The sequence below is a fragment of the Sciurus carolinensis genome, chromosome 14, assembly GCF_902686445.1.
Source record: "Sciurus carolinensis chromosome 14, mSciCar1.2, whole genome shotgun sequence".
Taxonomy (NCBI): Eukaryota; Metazoa; Chordata; class Mammalia; order Rodentia; family Sciuridae; genus Sciurus; species Sciurus carolinensis.
This window is the reverse complement of record NC_062226.1, coordinates 28,048,010-28,062,665: the sequence shown is the minus strand read 5'-3', so window position 1 is coordinate 28,062,665 and position 14,656 is coordinate 28,048,010. Positions and strand designations below refer to the sequence as shown.

Below are 14,656 nucleotides of genomic sequence, written 5' to 3'. Positions count from 1 at the left end.
TTACATAAGGAAGAGAAAAAAGAAGGTTCCAAGTCTTTGAGTTTCAATCTAGGTACTCTTAAATTAAGTTCAGTGTTATTTTCTAATATCACATCTGCCTCTTTAAAAGCTTTTATTCCCTTATCTCCCCCACCCTCCACCAATCCTTAAGAAACCAATCCCAAAAAGCCAAAAGCCAAATGTTTTCCCTGATAAGTGGATGATGATACATAATGCGGGTGGGAGTGTGGGGGGGTGAGAAAATAATGGAGGAACTTTAGATTAAGTAGAGGGAAATGAGAGGGAGAGGGGGGTATGAAAAAAGGTGGAATGAGACAGACATCATTACCCTATGTGCGTGTATGATTACACAAATGGTATGAATCTACAATGTGGATAACCATAGAAATGAAAAGATGTACCCCAGTTGTGTACAATGAATCAAAATGTAGTCTGTAAAAATAAATAAATAAATAAATAAAAGAAGGTACTTTGGATTTCCCTCTGTGGTGCTCTAACCTAGAAACATCATTGCAAATGGGTGCATTATCCCTCATCTTCTTCAGTAGACAAGCAATATGAATACTCTTACTGGATTTATAATCTGTTTTGAAAAATTCTGTCCCAAATGTGTAGAACTGCAATCTTATAATCTGACCATCTTGTGGTCGAGTAATTTGGCCATAACTATGGCAACTATGCTTGAGAAGATTTTACATATGTTTGAGAAGAATTTAAAAATGTTTTCTGAGATATCATATTTTACCAGAGATAACATATCACCTGTATGGTTATATTACATTTAAAAAATTGTGGGATTCAAATAATGTAAGAGAAAATTATGATTCCTATATCTAATATAAATGCAATTCTTATTAGAAAAAATTATCAGTAAATACTAATGAATGTAAACTTACTCTTCTATTAACGCTTTCTGGAAGTTCCTTGAACCAAGTTTCTGAAATCAGTGCCTCCGTGTCTTTATTTATTTTTTGATGAAGAAAGTAACTTTGGGTCTCATACCTTTTTAATTGTAACTAATTATGATACAAGGAAAAGTAAAATGAGTTTTAAGTTCCTACTCTTTACCATAATTTTAGCATACGTGATAACAGTGAAACTAAGACCTGGCTAATGAGCCTCTGTTAGTTCCAATACAGAAGTGAGCACACAAAGCCAGAAGATAGAAAATGAGCACAATGACACAGAGCTCCCAAGAGGTGGCAGCAAAGATTCTTTTCAGCTCATTTATGTTTGATGATGATTTCTTATAATGTTTGATACACCCTGGAGCCCATATAGAAAAACCATAGATGAAATGAATGTGCACTGTTTCACACAGTGGACAAAGTCTCAATGAACTTACTACTTCTAGAAGAGACATTTTCAGAAGAAAAGGAGGGAGGAAGTCTATCTTTACCAAAAACAAAAACAGAAAAGGATGTGTGTGAAAAGTGTGAACAGCAGGCCAGGATCCTGTGTTCCTAGTACCCCCCACCAACACCATGCCCTACCCCCAACCCTCAGCACTAATCCTGTAACTTATTAACTGGTATGGTTTTTGTTTTTCTTTTATTCTGAGTTTCTTGTGAAGTGACTTTCACACTCAGAATCGAAAGATATAGAAAACCCAGGCAGAGTGAAACAGGTAAATTAATAATTTTAGTTTAGTAACTGAAGCATGGAAGACTCTATCTATGAAGTTCCCAAAAAGCTTTAACCGCTTCTTCAAACTGAAACTAGATACAGGTTAGTTTCCAGAGACAGAAGTAAACTGAAAACTCAAGGAAAACAGGAAGTTTTTTGTTTTGTTTTGTTTTGTTTTGTTTTGCTAAGGAAAATAAAACCTTTTGATATCAATTAATCATTCACCTATTTTATTTCCTACTTCTCTATGTTGTTTTCTTCAGTCTTATAAAACCTCCAGTATCTGCCCATAATCACTGATTTCACCTACATTTTCTTTCCCAACTCACAGTGATATGTTTGATTTGTCTCTAAACATGCATGTATCCTGGTAGGATATGTATTTTTAATTTAAATAATGTTACAATGCTATAGATCACGCTGCTGCTTATTTTCTCGACATTTTTTTTTCAGGAATTTATTTATGCTGCTGTATTAACAGTCCATTTGCTTCCAATTTCTGCAGAGTGTTCCATTGTGCATATTCACATGTGGTAGAATCATTACTCTGAAAATGAAAATACAGTTTGCCTCTAACATCCTTTTGCCACAAAAAGTGCAATAATTAGCATCCTCATGCTTGACTTCTTTACTCCAGGGAGAGACTGAACTAGGAAACATTCCCAGGACTGGAATCCATAGGTTCCACCCAAGTTTAATACAGCCAGAGAGCTTTCCAGGATATCAGTATATAGTCCTACCAGAATTCTGCCTGCCCCCATGTTTGCCATTTCGGGGTGACATCTACTTTTCCAATGAAAATAAGTTAATATATCATGCCTCTTTAAATGATCACTGTTGAACATTTAATGCACGTTTTCAGATTTTCTACTGTAACACTACTATAAAATGTTGATTCAGAGAATTTAATAGGCATTTTGCAGATTTTTTAAGTTTGAGCATCTCTCCATATACTTGCCAGCCATTTGGGAAACCACTCTGTAAACTGCTAATGTACACCCTTTGACCAATTTTCTGTTGATTTAAAGCTTTATCTTTTCAAATAGCAAGATTTTTTTCTGCATGATAGATATTGACCCATTGTCAGTTACCCTCTGTATGATTACCCCTTATAATCAGCTTCTGCAATTACAAGGAGTAATAGCAATATTATAAGGGGTTTACTTCTATTTTTATATCTAATGTACTTCATTGAAAAGAAATTTTTTATTTTGATATAATTAAAACCACCTCTTATAGTTTATGCCATTTGAGATTTGAAAGGTTTTTCCTCCAAAAAGATATATTAACTCATTAATTTAAAATTTTCATTTTTTCACATTTATATCTGTAATTCATCTGATTCCCAACTTTATGTATAATGGCCCAAATATCTAATTTTATCACTTTAGTAACCCAAATTCTAATGTTATCTCCTTTTTCATATAAAAGACATTTTTTTCCTAACACAATCTACTAAATTTTCACTTCACCATTGCTTTGCCTTGACGATTTTATATCTGGCTCTCATATGTAAATGTATCTCTATCCACAATCCCTTTTCTTTAACTTTGGATTATTTCAATGTTCTTGTGCTATTCCCATACTATTTTTATTACTGGGGCTTTGTAGTGTATCCCAAATATAGATACTTCCCTTATTTTTCTTTTATAAAATTGATGGTGTATGTTAAATTGTATACTTTTATTCTTCCACATGAATTTTAGAATGAGTATGTACGTTCCTCCAAAACACCTGTCTACATTTTGAATGGATTCAGTTGGATGTACAGACTAATGTGATTAGTAGGTGGCAGACCATTGTATTTTTTTATCCCATCTATTAACAAGTTATACCTTTTCAATTATTCATATTTTGTTATTCTCTACATCATAATTATAAAGAATTTATTGAAATTTCTCATTCATACTTTAAAAATCCCAGGTGCTTTATCCTTTTGTTATTATTATTACATTTCTAATATTTCCTAATCATTTATTGATAATATAAAGAGAACTATTGATTTTTCCATTGATCTTATAGCCATAAGTTTTACTAATTTTTCCCACTAGGTCATATAAAATTTTAGTCTTTATTTAGCATTATTTCTACCATTTTCTTGTCTAATGATTTTGACCAGAATCTGCTAAGTCTACAGAAGCTGTAAGAATGAACATTCTAACCTTAATAAGACTTAATAAGATCTTAATAAGACTGAATTAGCTCTCTCAATTAATTATTAGCAAATAGTAATTTAATATAGGCTTTTGTTATGTAGTTTTCTTTCAAATTTAGAAAGTTACCTTCTGCTTTGTAAACTTCAGGTAAGTTATATAAAAAATTTTAATTGAACTTCTCTAAACGTGTTTTCACATTTCTTAAAATAATGACTTTTTTCTTCAGCCTATTCACACCATGACTTTCAGTGATATTTACCAAATGTTTAAGGAAAGACAATCTATATCTCACACAATAGCAATCCTTATCTCTTTAGAAATATATCTGGCAGAAGGTTCCCAATACACAAATACTATCATTATCATTCAAATTATTTAAAATACAGATTTTAATATTAATCTTATTAATTATTATTAATTCTTATTTCAACTATGCCCTTGGAATCCTCTTTTCAAAAATTAAAAAAAGTGTGACTAAGAATCTGAAAGAATAGTGCTTTCTTCTCATCTGAAAACCAGTGTAACTGCCAACACTGGTTTTCTAAACTGTACTTTTTGTTTCTTATATATATTATATTCCTGTATGGATTTTATTTGCCAAAAATAATGACTGAATGTCAGTGACATAATTAAATGTATATATTCTTAATAAAAGCACTATTATTATAGTTGACCCTTACATGATAGTTCTTGTATAATGTAAAAATAAACAAATTAAATAAAGCCTACAATATACAACATTACCTCTCTCTACCCATAATAAAATTATCTTTTTAAATACTTGCAATTTTTTCCCATTTTAAAAAATATTTTTCCAATTTTAAAAAGAAAGCCTTTGTTACACTGAGAAAGAGAGTAGACAAATATAAATATGTGTTCTTTTTCTCAAGGAAGGTACTTTTCTCAATGAGATTTCTCATGAACACTCAAAGTTACATGTAGATATGCAACCCCTATTCTACCACCAGCAAAGATTAGAAAGGGACTTAGTCACACAAGTCATACTATGATTTGATGGAACCCAAGCTATTTTTTTTTTTTTTTGTCTTTGTGGGCTCTTTTTTCAATTAAAAAATTAAAAGTTATATTTTATTTCTGCATTGGTATTAAGATATATATTATGTGCTAAAACTTAAAAGTTCACTTTTCTTCAGATTTTAAGAGATCATTTTCTTAGGCTCCTCATCATATGACTAGTGTGCTGCACTGACAGCTTCGTGTCAATATTTCAAATACATATAAGATTCAGTTGGGTAATATAAATGATTGAGACCAACTAAGTACAACATGTTCATTAGCAAACTATATTCACCTTCAGTGACAAGAGACAAGAGAGTGAGGAGAGTACTCTGGCAGAATGGGGAGACATGCTGCAGAGCCTATGGGTCTGCTGTATCAGCTTCATGATGGAAATAACTTGAATGTTTTTAAATATTCTCATTTATTTGAAGCCAAGCAGGAAGTACAGATGTTTATACCATATCCCATGATTATAAAATGTTGACTTGTGAATCACATTTTAAACACAGTGCAAACACCCAGTGCCAAACAAAGCACAGCTGTCTGCTGAATCCAGGCTGTCAGCCACCGCTTTGTAGCCAATGGGTCAAGAGGCAGAACTTGTACAAATGATAAGAAAATGGTCTGGGATTCAAAGATCCTGTCTCTTAACTCTGAGAAAATCAGGTTGGGATCCCTGCTGTAGTGAGTCAGGTTTATAGTAAGAAATTTTTCCCAGAGTTATGCTATTGCATCCAAATATAGAATTGTAGTAACACAGACTACGATTCTTTAAAACAGCAGCTCTTGCAGATATGGTATTAACAGTTTTCTGTTCTATCCTCCACAGAATTCTGTTGGAGAAAGTGTATAATATGGAAAGAACCAATGATTCTATGTTGACAGAATTTGTCCTGGTGGGGCTTTCTGCCCACCCAAAGCTCCAGACAGTTTTCTTTGTGCTAGTTTTGTGGATGTACCTGATAATCCTGCTTGGAAATGGAATCCTCATCTCAGTGATCATCTGTGATTTTCACCTACATACCCCCATGTATTTCTTCCTCTGTAATCTTTCCTTCCTGGACATTTGCTACACAAGTTCCTCTGTCCCACTAATTCTTGACAGCTTTCTGACACTAAGGAAAAAAAGTTTCCTTTCCCGGATGTATGGTGCAAATGTTCCTCTCCTTTGCCATGGGGGCCACAGAATGTGTGCTTCTAGGCATGATGGCTCTTGACCGTTATGTGGCCATTTGCTCTCCACTGAGGTACTCTGCCATCATGACCAAATGTGTCTATGTGCCCATGGCAGCTGGATCATGGGTCACTGGACTTGTTGACTCCATGATACAAACATCTCTCGCAGTACAATTGCCATTCTGTACTAATAATGTCATTCACCATTTTGTCTGTGAAATTCTGGCTGTACTGAAACTGGCCTGTGCTGATATTTCAATCAATGTGATCAGCATGGCAGGGTCAAATCTGATTGTCCTAGTTATTCCACTGCTAGTCATTTCGATTTCATATATTTTTATTGTTGTTACCATTCTGAGGATCCCTTCCACGGAAGGAAAACGTAAGGCCTTCTCCACCTGCTCAGCCCACCTGACAGTGGTGATTATATTCTATGGAACCATCTTCTTCATGTATGCAAAACCCAAGGCTAAAGTTTCTGCTGGTGCAGATAATCAAGACATTATTGAGGCTCTCATCTCCCTCTTCTATGGAGTGATGACCCCCATGCTCAATCCTCTCATCTATAGTCTGAGGAACAAGGATGTAAAGGCTGCTGTTAAGAATATGCTGAGCAGAAAAAACTTCTGATGAAATATGAATGCTAATTTTCACTATATGACTTAGTATTCAAAATGGCTACCGACACAAAGTTCAGAAGCAGAAAATTACCATGTGAAAACAAATTCATCATGTGTCATTCAAAACCATGTGATAGCAATATTTTGATAGCTGTTGTACAATTTTTTGTACTAGTTACAAAAATGAGACATGCTCCTTGTTTTAAAATATAATTACTACATAAATGCTAATTATTGAAAATCTCTTAGGAAGACCCAGCAAAAAAAAATTACTCTTCAACATTTAGAAAATAATAAAAGCCAAAGATATCCTAAAAAGCACTCTGTAACCTATAATAGGCACATAATTAGTATGTAAAGTGAATATTAAATGGCACATGATATATTATGCATTCATTTTAATTTGTTCACTTATTATTGTTTGTGTTAACCACATAATATAAGCTCCCTAAGGTTAGTATTCATTACCCTCCAGCATCCCAAGGACATATAACAGAGCCTAGAACATAATAAATGCTCAATAAATATATTTGAATAAATAAGTTAGCTACCTGATGTATAAAATCAGAAATGTATGTCTGTCACAACTGAGGTTGCAAATGTTATTCAAAAAGAAAATGCGAAATATTCTAAATAAACTATATTGGCATTTTGTCACATAACATTCCTTAATAGCTAACATATTATCTTTATTTCCTTTGTGATATGGGATATAATATACAGGAGTTATATATTATATGCTTACAACCTACCATAATTTTTCTGGGGTTTGGTATATAATGAGAACACCATAGATGAAAAAACATCCCTAATAATGCATCCTAAGATTTAACTTAATAAAATATAGATGACATAGTGGAAGTATTCCTGTTGGATTTTTGAGAAGAGTTCAGGTTGGAAGGAGGACTTCTTTCCTACTCTGTACCGGATCACACAGCTTCTAAGCAGTAGAACTGGACAGAACTCCCAATTGACAAATATCATAATATAAAAAAAAAGTGGCAGGAAAGATTAGGCCAAGTTGTTTGAAGGATTGAGAAATTAAAGGGATTTGAGCATTGGGGGATAGACAGAGATGGCTCAAAATTAAGATTATTTACTGAAGAGGGCAACCAAGTGGGGCAGCCCGCATGTTTGCAAAGGAAGCTCCACTTACAGGGACAGAATGGAGTCTACTGTGGTCTACAGAGGAAAACACTCACTTTGTTCAGCTCTTTTAAAAGTCTGAGGTAATTGAATATAGAACACTAATATAAATTGAAAGATTATGGATACTTCTAAGTTGTGACAGTAAGCCCATAACACCTTCTTCTCTTGCTAACAGGTAATTATTGCTGAATCATACTATTAAATAAGTTAATGTTTGCACAGCACTTACTGGTGCCTGGAAAAACTTAAATGCAACCCCCAATTCATTATTTTATTCTTTTTAGTGTTGGTTCTACTTCAATAGGTCCTAGGTCTTTGAACTGGCACAAGATTTTCATCCTCACTTTTTAGGGAACAATTTCGATTCCATTAAACTATTGTCTCTGAGCTTCAAATAGACTTTTCTATGTTCTGCTTTGTAAGTTAGGATCGGGACACTGAAAACCACATTTCTCCTTTGATAGCCAGCTTCCGTTAGACTTCACTGGAAGAATGCTAGAAGGAGAATGGAATATTGAATGAAGAGAAAGAAGTAGCACCCCCTCAGACACTTGCTTCCCAGCTTTGGTTCTTCTCCATGACAATTAGGTGCCTCCAATATTGCTATTAGTTCTGTTTATTTTTCTCAATATTCCAAATCCAGCAGGCTACCAGTGCTGTCTCCACAGAACCTGCTATCACTTGCTTTTATGTGTATTAAGTTGAGAGTCCTGCCAGACTTTTATGCTGGGAAAGACATTTGCATTTCTTCTACTTGTTTTCTTGTTTCTAAAATGGAACTTACGAAAGTCGCTTTTGTATACAATAAACAGGTATAATCATAATAACCTTATAATTATATGATAATCAGAACTTTGGAGAATAGTAAGACACTGTTAAGTGTATCAACAAATATATAATAGGAGTAAGCATAAGGGGGTGAACAGAAAAAAATGAAGAAACATCAGCCTTCACATCCAAGACACTCAGCAAACTTCAAAATTCAAAAGGATCCACACTCAGACACATCATAATTAAAATACTGAAAGACAAAAACAAAGAAAATATCCCATAAGCATTAAGAGAAAACAGGAGGAGATCCAAGATATGGGAATAGAAGGAGGCTGCATTCCTTGTCACTCCCGTAACTTGGGATTCGAGCAGAGGAAATCCTGTTTCTCTGTGAGGCAGACATCGCCACCCACCGATCCCATGTTGTTTACCCCATTTCATCTGCTTCCATCACTTGCCATCTGCCAGAGTATTACCTGCCTTTTGAGTGCAGATTTCTCACTAACCACCGACTATCATCTGCCTTTTGCCCATTTGCCCACCTCTTGCCTGCCCATCAACCGCCTTTCACCTAATCATCACCCACCACCCAACGTCCACCCAAGAGTCCTCTGTTAGCCTGCAGACCACCCACAGATCACCAGTGGAACACCTGCTGCCCACTATTGCATGTAAGTCCATTGTCACAGTACCAGCAGGTTTGGTCACACACAGCTGCTGCCACTTTGAGAAAACAGCCAAGGGCCCACAAGTTTGTGGCTGCAGCAGCTGCCATCTCCAGGTGTGGTCACCTCAGTCTGAAGACTCAGGCCAGGGCCTGAAGATATATTGGGGTACCTGCAAGTCTGGTTGCATCTGAGGTTTTTCTACTGGCTATGGTAGTGGCCCCACATGGCTGCCTCTTTGCAGGGTTGCTCTTCCGTGTGAGCACATTCCTGGTGGTGTCTGTGCAAGATGAAAGGGCAATGAGACCTTGGGACTGAGGCAAGACAGGACCTGGGGAAGCTGAAGCCCAGGTCCATCAGATTGTAGCTGGGTTTGTGTGGGCCAGTATGAGTCTGGCAAGTCTGTGGAAAGCCAGAGACTAGAGGCAGTTCCCTTGGGGAGTACAGGTTAAAGAAACTGGAGAAAACTGGATTCTCTCCAGCTCAGTGAGTCCTGAAGTGCACAGGGACAAAAGGGGTCAGATGTAATAGGTGCAAAGACTGGAAGAGGGTGTGAGGGCATCTTGCTATCAGTTCACTCACCCAACCAGCCTAGCACCCACTGGACTTGAGCTAACATCAAACTTCAGATAACCCCACAACCCCAGAAAAGGGAAGTTGAAAAAAATTTTAAAAGTCAACAGAAGCAATGATTCAACTTTCCATTGAGACTGTCCACATTTTTTTCACCCTCTCTCTCACACCTCTACCATCTTTGAATCCAAATATTTTTTATGCATTGATTTGTTGAGGAATGGAATATCTGAATAGTATATGACAGTTTTGTTGTGTGTTCTTATATTTTTACTTTAAAAAAAATCTGTACATATTTTTTTCTCTCACGTACCTGACTCCCTGGATTCTGTTTCTCACTTCTCTCATACTAACAGCCAGCCTCTATTAATTCCTCCCTTGCTCTTCCTATAAATTTTTACCTCTATCTTCTCTTCCTCTCCCTCATAAACATCACAGCTTACACTACTTCTGTTCCCTCATTATCCATCATTTGAAATGGTAAACCCTTTTAGAAAGCTTACTGTTTATATTGTGGACAATAATTGAACACTTCATTTCTGCCTATTGTGACAAAACTGTAAATACCTTAATAGTAGCCATTTGGTTTAAGGTGGTATATCTTTTGCATTGGGTGCTGTTAATATGGATGTCCCCCTTAAAGGTAAGGTACTGGAAGCCTTCAGGGACACAAAAAGACTACAGGGTAGAATCTGTACTGCCTCATGATACCACTAGATGAAAAGACACACAAACATGAAAAAACAAGGGAACAAAGTGCCTCAACCAAACCAAGATGTTCCAACAACAGAATCCATAGACAACACAGTAGAAGAAACAACAGAGGAGATAAGAAATACATAGTTAGATTGATCCTCGAAATAAAGGATGGTATTGGAGAGAAAATACAGGAAGTGAAAGATCACTTCAATAAAGAGGCAGAAATTATAAAAGGAATCAAGTAGAGATCCTCAAAATGAAGGAAACAATAAACCAAATTAAAAATTCAATGGAAAGTATCACCAACAGACTAGACCAGTTGGAAGACAGAAACACAGACAATGAAGATAAAATATATACTCTTGAAAATAAAGTTGACTGCACCAAGAAGATGGTAGGAAACCACAAACAGAACTTCCAAAAAATATGGAATAATATAAAAAGACCAAATGTAAGAATTACTGGAATAGATGAAGGCATGGAGATACAAACCAAAGGAATTTTTTCAATGACATAATATCAGAAAACTTCCCAAATCTAACAAATGAAATGGAAAATCATCTACAAGAGACTTACAGGATGCCAGTATACAAAATTACATCAGACCCACACCAAGGAACATTATAATGAGAATGACTAACATACAGAATATAGAATTTTGAAGACTGCAAGAGAAAAAATCAAATACATATAAGGGGAAACCAAATTCAGATCTCAGTTGATTTCTCAACGAAGACCCTCAATGCCAGGAGGTCCTAGAATAACATATATCAAACTCTAAAAGAAAATGGATGCCAACCAACAATTTTATGTTCAGCAAAATTAAGCTTCAGATTTGAAGATGAAATAAAAATCTTCCACGATAAACAAAAGTTAAAAGAATTCACAGTTAGAAAGCCTGCACTATAGAACATACTCAACAAAATATTCCATGAAGAGTAAATGAAAAAAAATAAATAAATAAAAACCAGCAAAGGGAGGAACTACACTAGAGGAAAGGTCAATCAAAGGATAAACTAAGTCAAGTTAAAAACCAAAAAATAAACCAAAATGACCAAGAATACAAATCATATCCAAATAATAATCCTGAATGTTAATGGCCTAAACTCATCAATCAAAAGACATAGACTGGCATATTGGATTTTTTAAAAAGACCCAACAATATGCTGTCTCCAAGAGACTCACCTCCTAAGGAAAAACATTCAGAGACTGAAGGTGAAAAGATAGGAAAAAACATATCACTCATATGCATAAACAAGCAGAGGTTTCCATCCTCATATCAGCAAAGTGAACTTCAAACCAAAGTTAGTCAGAAGGTACTAAGTGCTTAAGGGAATCATACACCAACAAGACATATCATAAATATATATGCCCCAAACAATGGAGCATCAACATGCATCAAACAATCCCTTCTCAATTTCAAAAATCAAATAGACCAGAACACAATAATACTGGGTGACTTTAACACACCTCTTTCACCACTGGATAGATCTTCCAAATAAAAACTACACAAAGACACTATAGAATTAAATAATACAATGATTTAGACTTAATGGACATATATAGAGTAGTACTTCATTCATCATTGAGTGAATACACTTTCTTCTCAGCAGCACATGGATCCTTCTCTAAAATAGACCATAAGTTATGCCACAAAGCAACTCTCAACAAATACAAAAAACCAGAAATACTACCCTGTACTCTATCAGATCATAATGGAATAAAACTAGAAATCAATGATAAAAAATAGAAGCTACTCCAACACCTGAAGACTAAATGTCATGCTACTGAATGATGAATGGATAAAAGAAGAAATCAAGGAGGAAATAAAAAAATACTTAGAGGTAAATGAGAACACCAACACAACATATCAAATCTCTGGGATACTATGAAGGCACTACTAAGAGGAAAGTTCATTGAATTGAGCTCATACATTAAAGAATAAAAGTCAACAAATGACTAATATTACAAAGTCCTAGAAAAAGAAGAAATCAACACCAAAAGCAGCAGAAGACAGGAAATAATTAAAATCAGAGTTGAAATCAATGAAATTAAAACAAAGAAATAATTGAAAAAATTGACAAAACAAAAAGTTGATTCTTTGAAAAAGTAAATAAAATTAATAAATCCTTAGCCACTCTAACAGAGAGAGAAAACTCAAATTACTGAAATCTGTGATGAAAAAGAAAATATGATAAACACTAGTGAAATAAAGAAGATAACTAGAAACTATTCTGAAAATTTATACTCAAATAAAATAGAAAACTTGAAGACATCAACATATTTCTAGAGATATATAATCTACCCAAACTGATGCAGGAGTACATACAATTTAAACAGATCAATTTCAAGCAATGAAATAGAAGACACCAACAAACACCTAACAACCAAGGAAAGTTCAGGACCAGACAGATTCTCAACTGAATTCTACAATACCTTCAAAGAACTCAATACTCCTCAAAGTATTCCATGATATAGAAAAGGAGGGAACCCTTCCAAACTCATTCTATGAGGTTAGTATAACCCTTATACCAAAACCAGACAAAGACACATCAAGGAAAGAAAACTTCAGACCAATGGCCCTGATGAACATAGATACAAAAATTCTCCATAAAATTCTGGCAGATTGCATAAAAATAACATATTAAAAAGATAATGCACCACGATCAAGTGGGGTTCATCCCTGGAATGCAAGGTTGGTTCAACATATGGAAATCAATAATGTAATACATCACATCAATAGACTTAAAGACAAGAATCATATGATTATCTCAGTAGATGCAGAAAAAGCACTTGAAAAAATATAGTACTTCATGTTCTAAACACTAGATAAACTAGAGAGAGTAGGACCATACCTCAACATTGTAAAACTTATCTATGCTAAGCCCACAGACAATATCATTCTAAGTGGAGAAAATTGAAAGCATTCCCTCTAAAAACTGGAACAAGACAGGGATGCACTCTTTCACCACTTCTATTCAACATTGTCCTTGAAACTCTAGCCAGAGCAATCAGACAGGTGAAAGAAATTAAAGGGATATGAATAGGAAAATAAGAACTCAAACTATTACTATTTGCTAATGACATGATTCTATATGTAGAAGATCTAAAAACTCTACCAGAAAACATCTAGAACTAATAAATTAATTCATCAAAGTAGTAGGATATGAAATCAATACCCATAAATCAAACATGCCTATATATCAGTGATAAATACATGGAAAGAGAAATTAGGGAAACTACCTCATTCACAATAGCCTCAAAAAAAATAAAATACTTGGGCATCAATCTAACAAAAGAGATGAAAGACCTCTGTAATGAAACCTACAGAACATTAAAGAAAATTGAAGAAGACCTTAGAAGATGGAAAGATATCCTATGGTCTTATAAAGGGAGAATTAATATTGTCAAAATGGCCATACTACCAAGTGTTATACAGATTAATGCAATCACTATTAAAATATCAATGACATTCTTCATAGAAATAGAAAAAGCAATCATAAAATTCATTTGGAAAAATAAGAGACTCAGAATAGCCAAGGCAATCCAATCCTTAGCAAGAAAAGTGAAGCAGGAGGCATCATAATACCAGAACTTAAACTATACTACAGAGCCATAGTAACAAAAACAGCGTGGTATTGGCACCAAAATAGGCAGGAAGATCAATGGTACAGAATAGAGGACATGGACACTAACCCAAATAAATACAATTTTCTAATACCAGACAAAGGTGCCAAAAATATGCAATGGAGAAAAGATAGCCTATTCAACAAATGGTGCTAGGAGAACTGGAAATTCATATGAAACAAAATGAAATTAAACCCCTATCTCTCATCCTGCACAAAAATCAACTCAAATTTGATCAAAGACTTAGGCACTAGAATAGAGACCCAGCACCTAATAGAAGAAAAAGTAAGCCCAAATCTTCATCACGTTGGCCTAGGACCTAACTTCCTTAACAAGATGTCTATAAAGCTCAAGAAGTAAAATTAAGAGTCAATAAATGGGATGGATTCAAACTAAAAAGCTTCTTCTCAGCAAAGGAAACAATCAATAATTTGAAGAAACAGCCTAGAGAATGGGAAAAAAATCTTTACTACACACACTTCAGATACAGCACTAATCTCCAGGATATATAAAGAACTCAAAAAACTTAACACAAATAAAACAAATAACCCAATCAACAAATTGGCTAGGGAAC

General features: G+C 34.7%; 1 protein-coding gene across 1 annotated transcript; it reads left to right on the top strand.

The window, feature by feature from the left end:
* Nucleotides 1-5,656: 5,656 nt before the first annotated feature.
* LOC124964645 (olfactory receptor 13C8-like) lies at nucleotides 5,657-6,608 on the top strand. Its single transcript, XM_047525200.1, is given in 2 exon segments — nucleotides 5,657-5,923; nucleotides 5,925-6,608. Coding segments are annotated over 2 exon segments (951 nt in total).
* The last annotated feature ends 8,048 nt before the right edge of the window (nucleotides 6,609-14,656 follow it).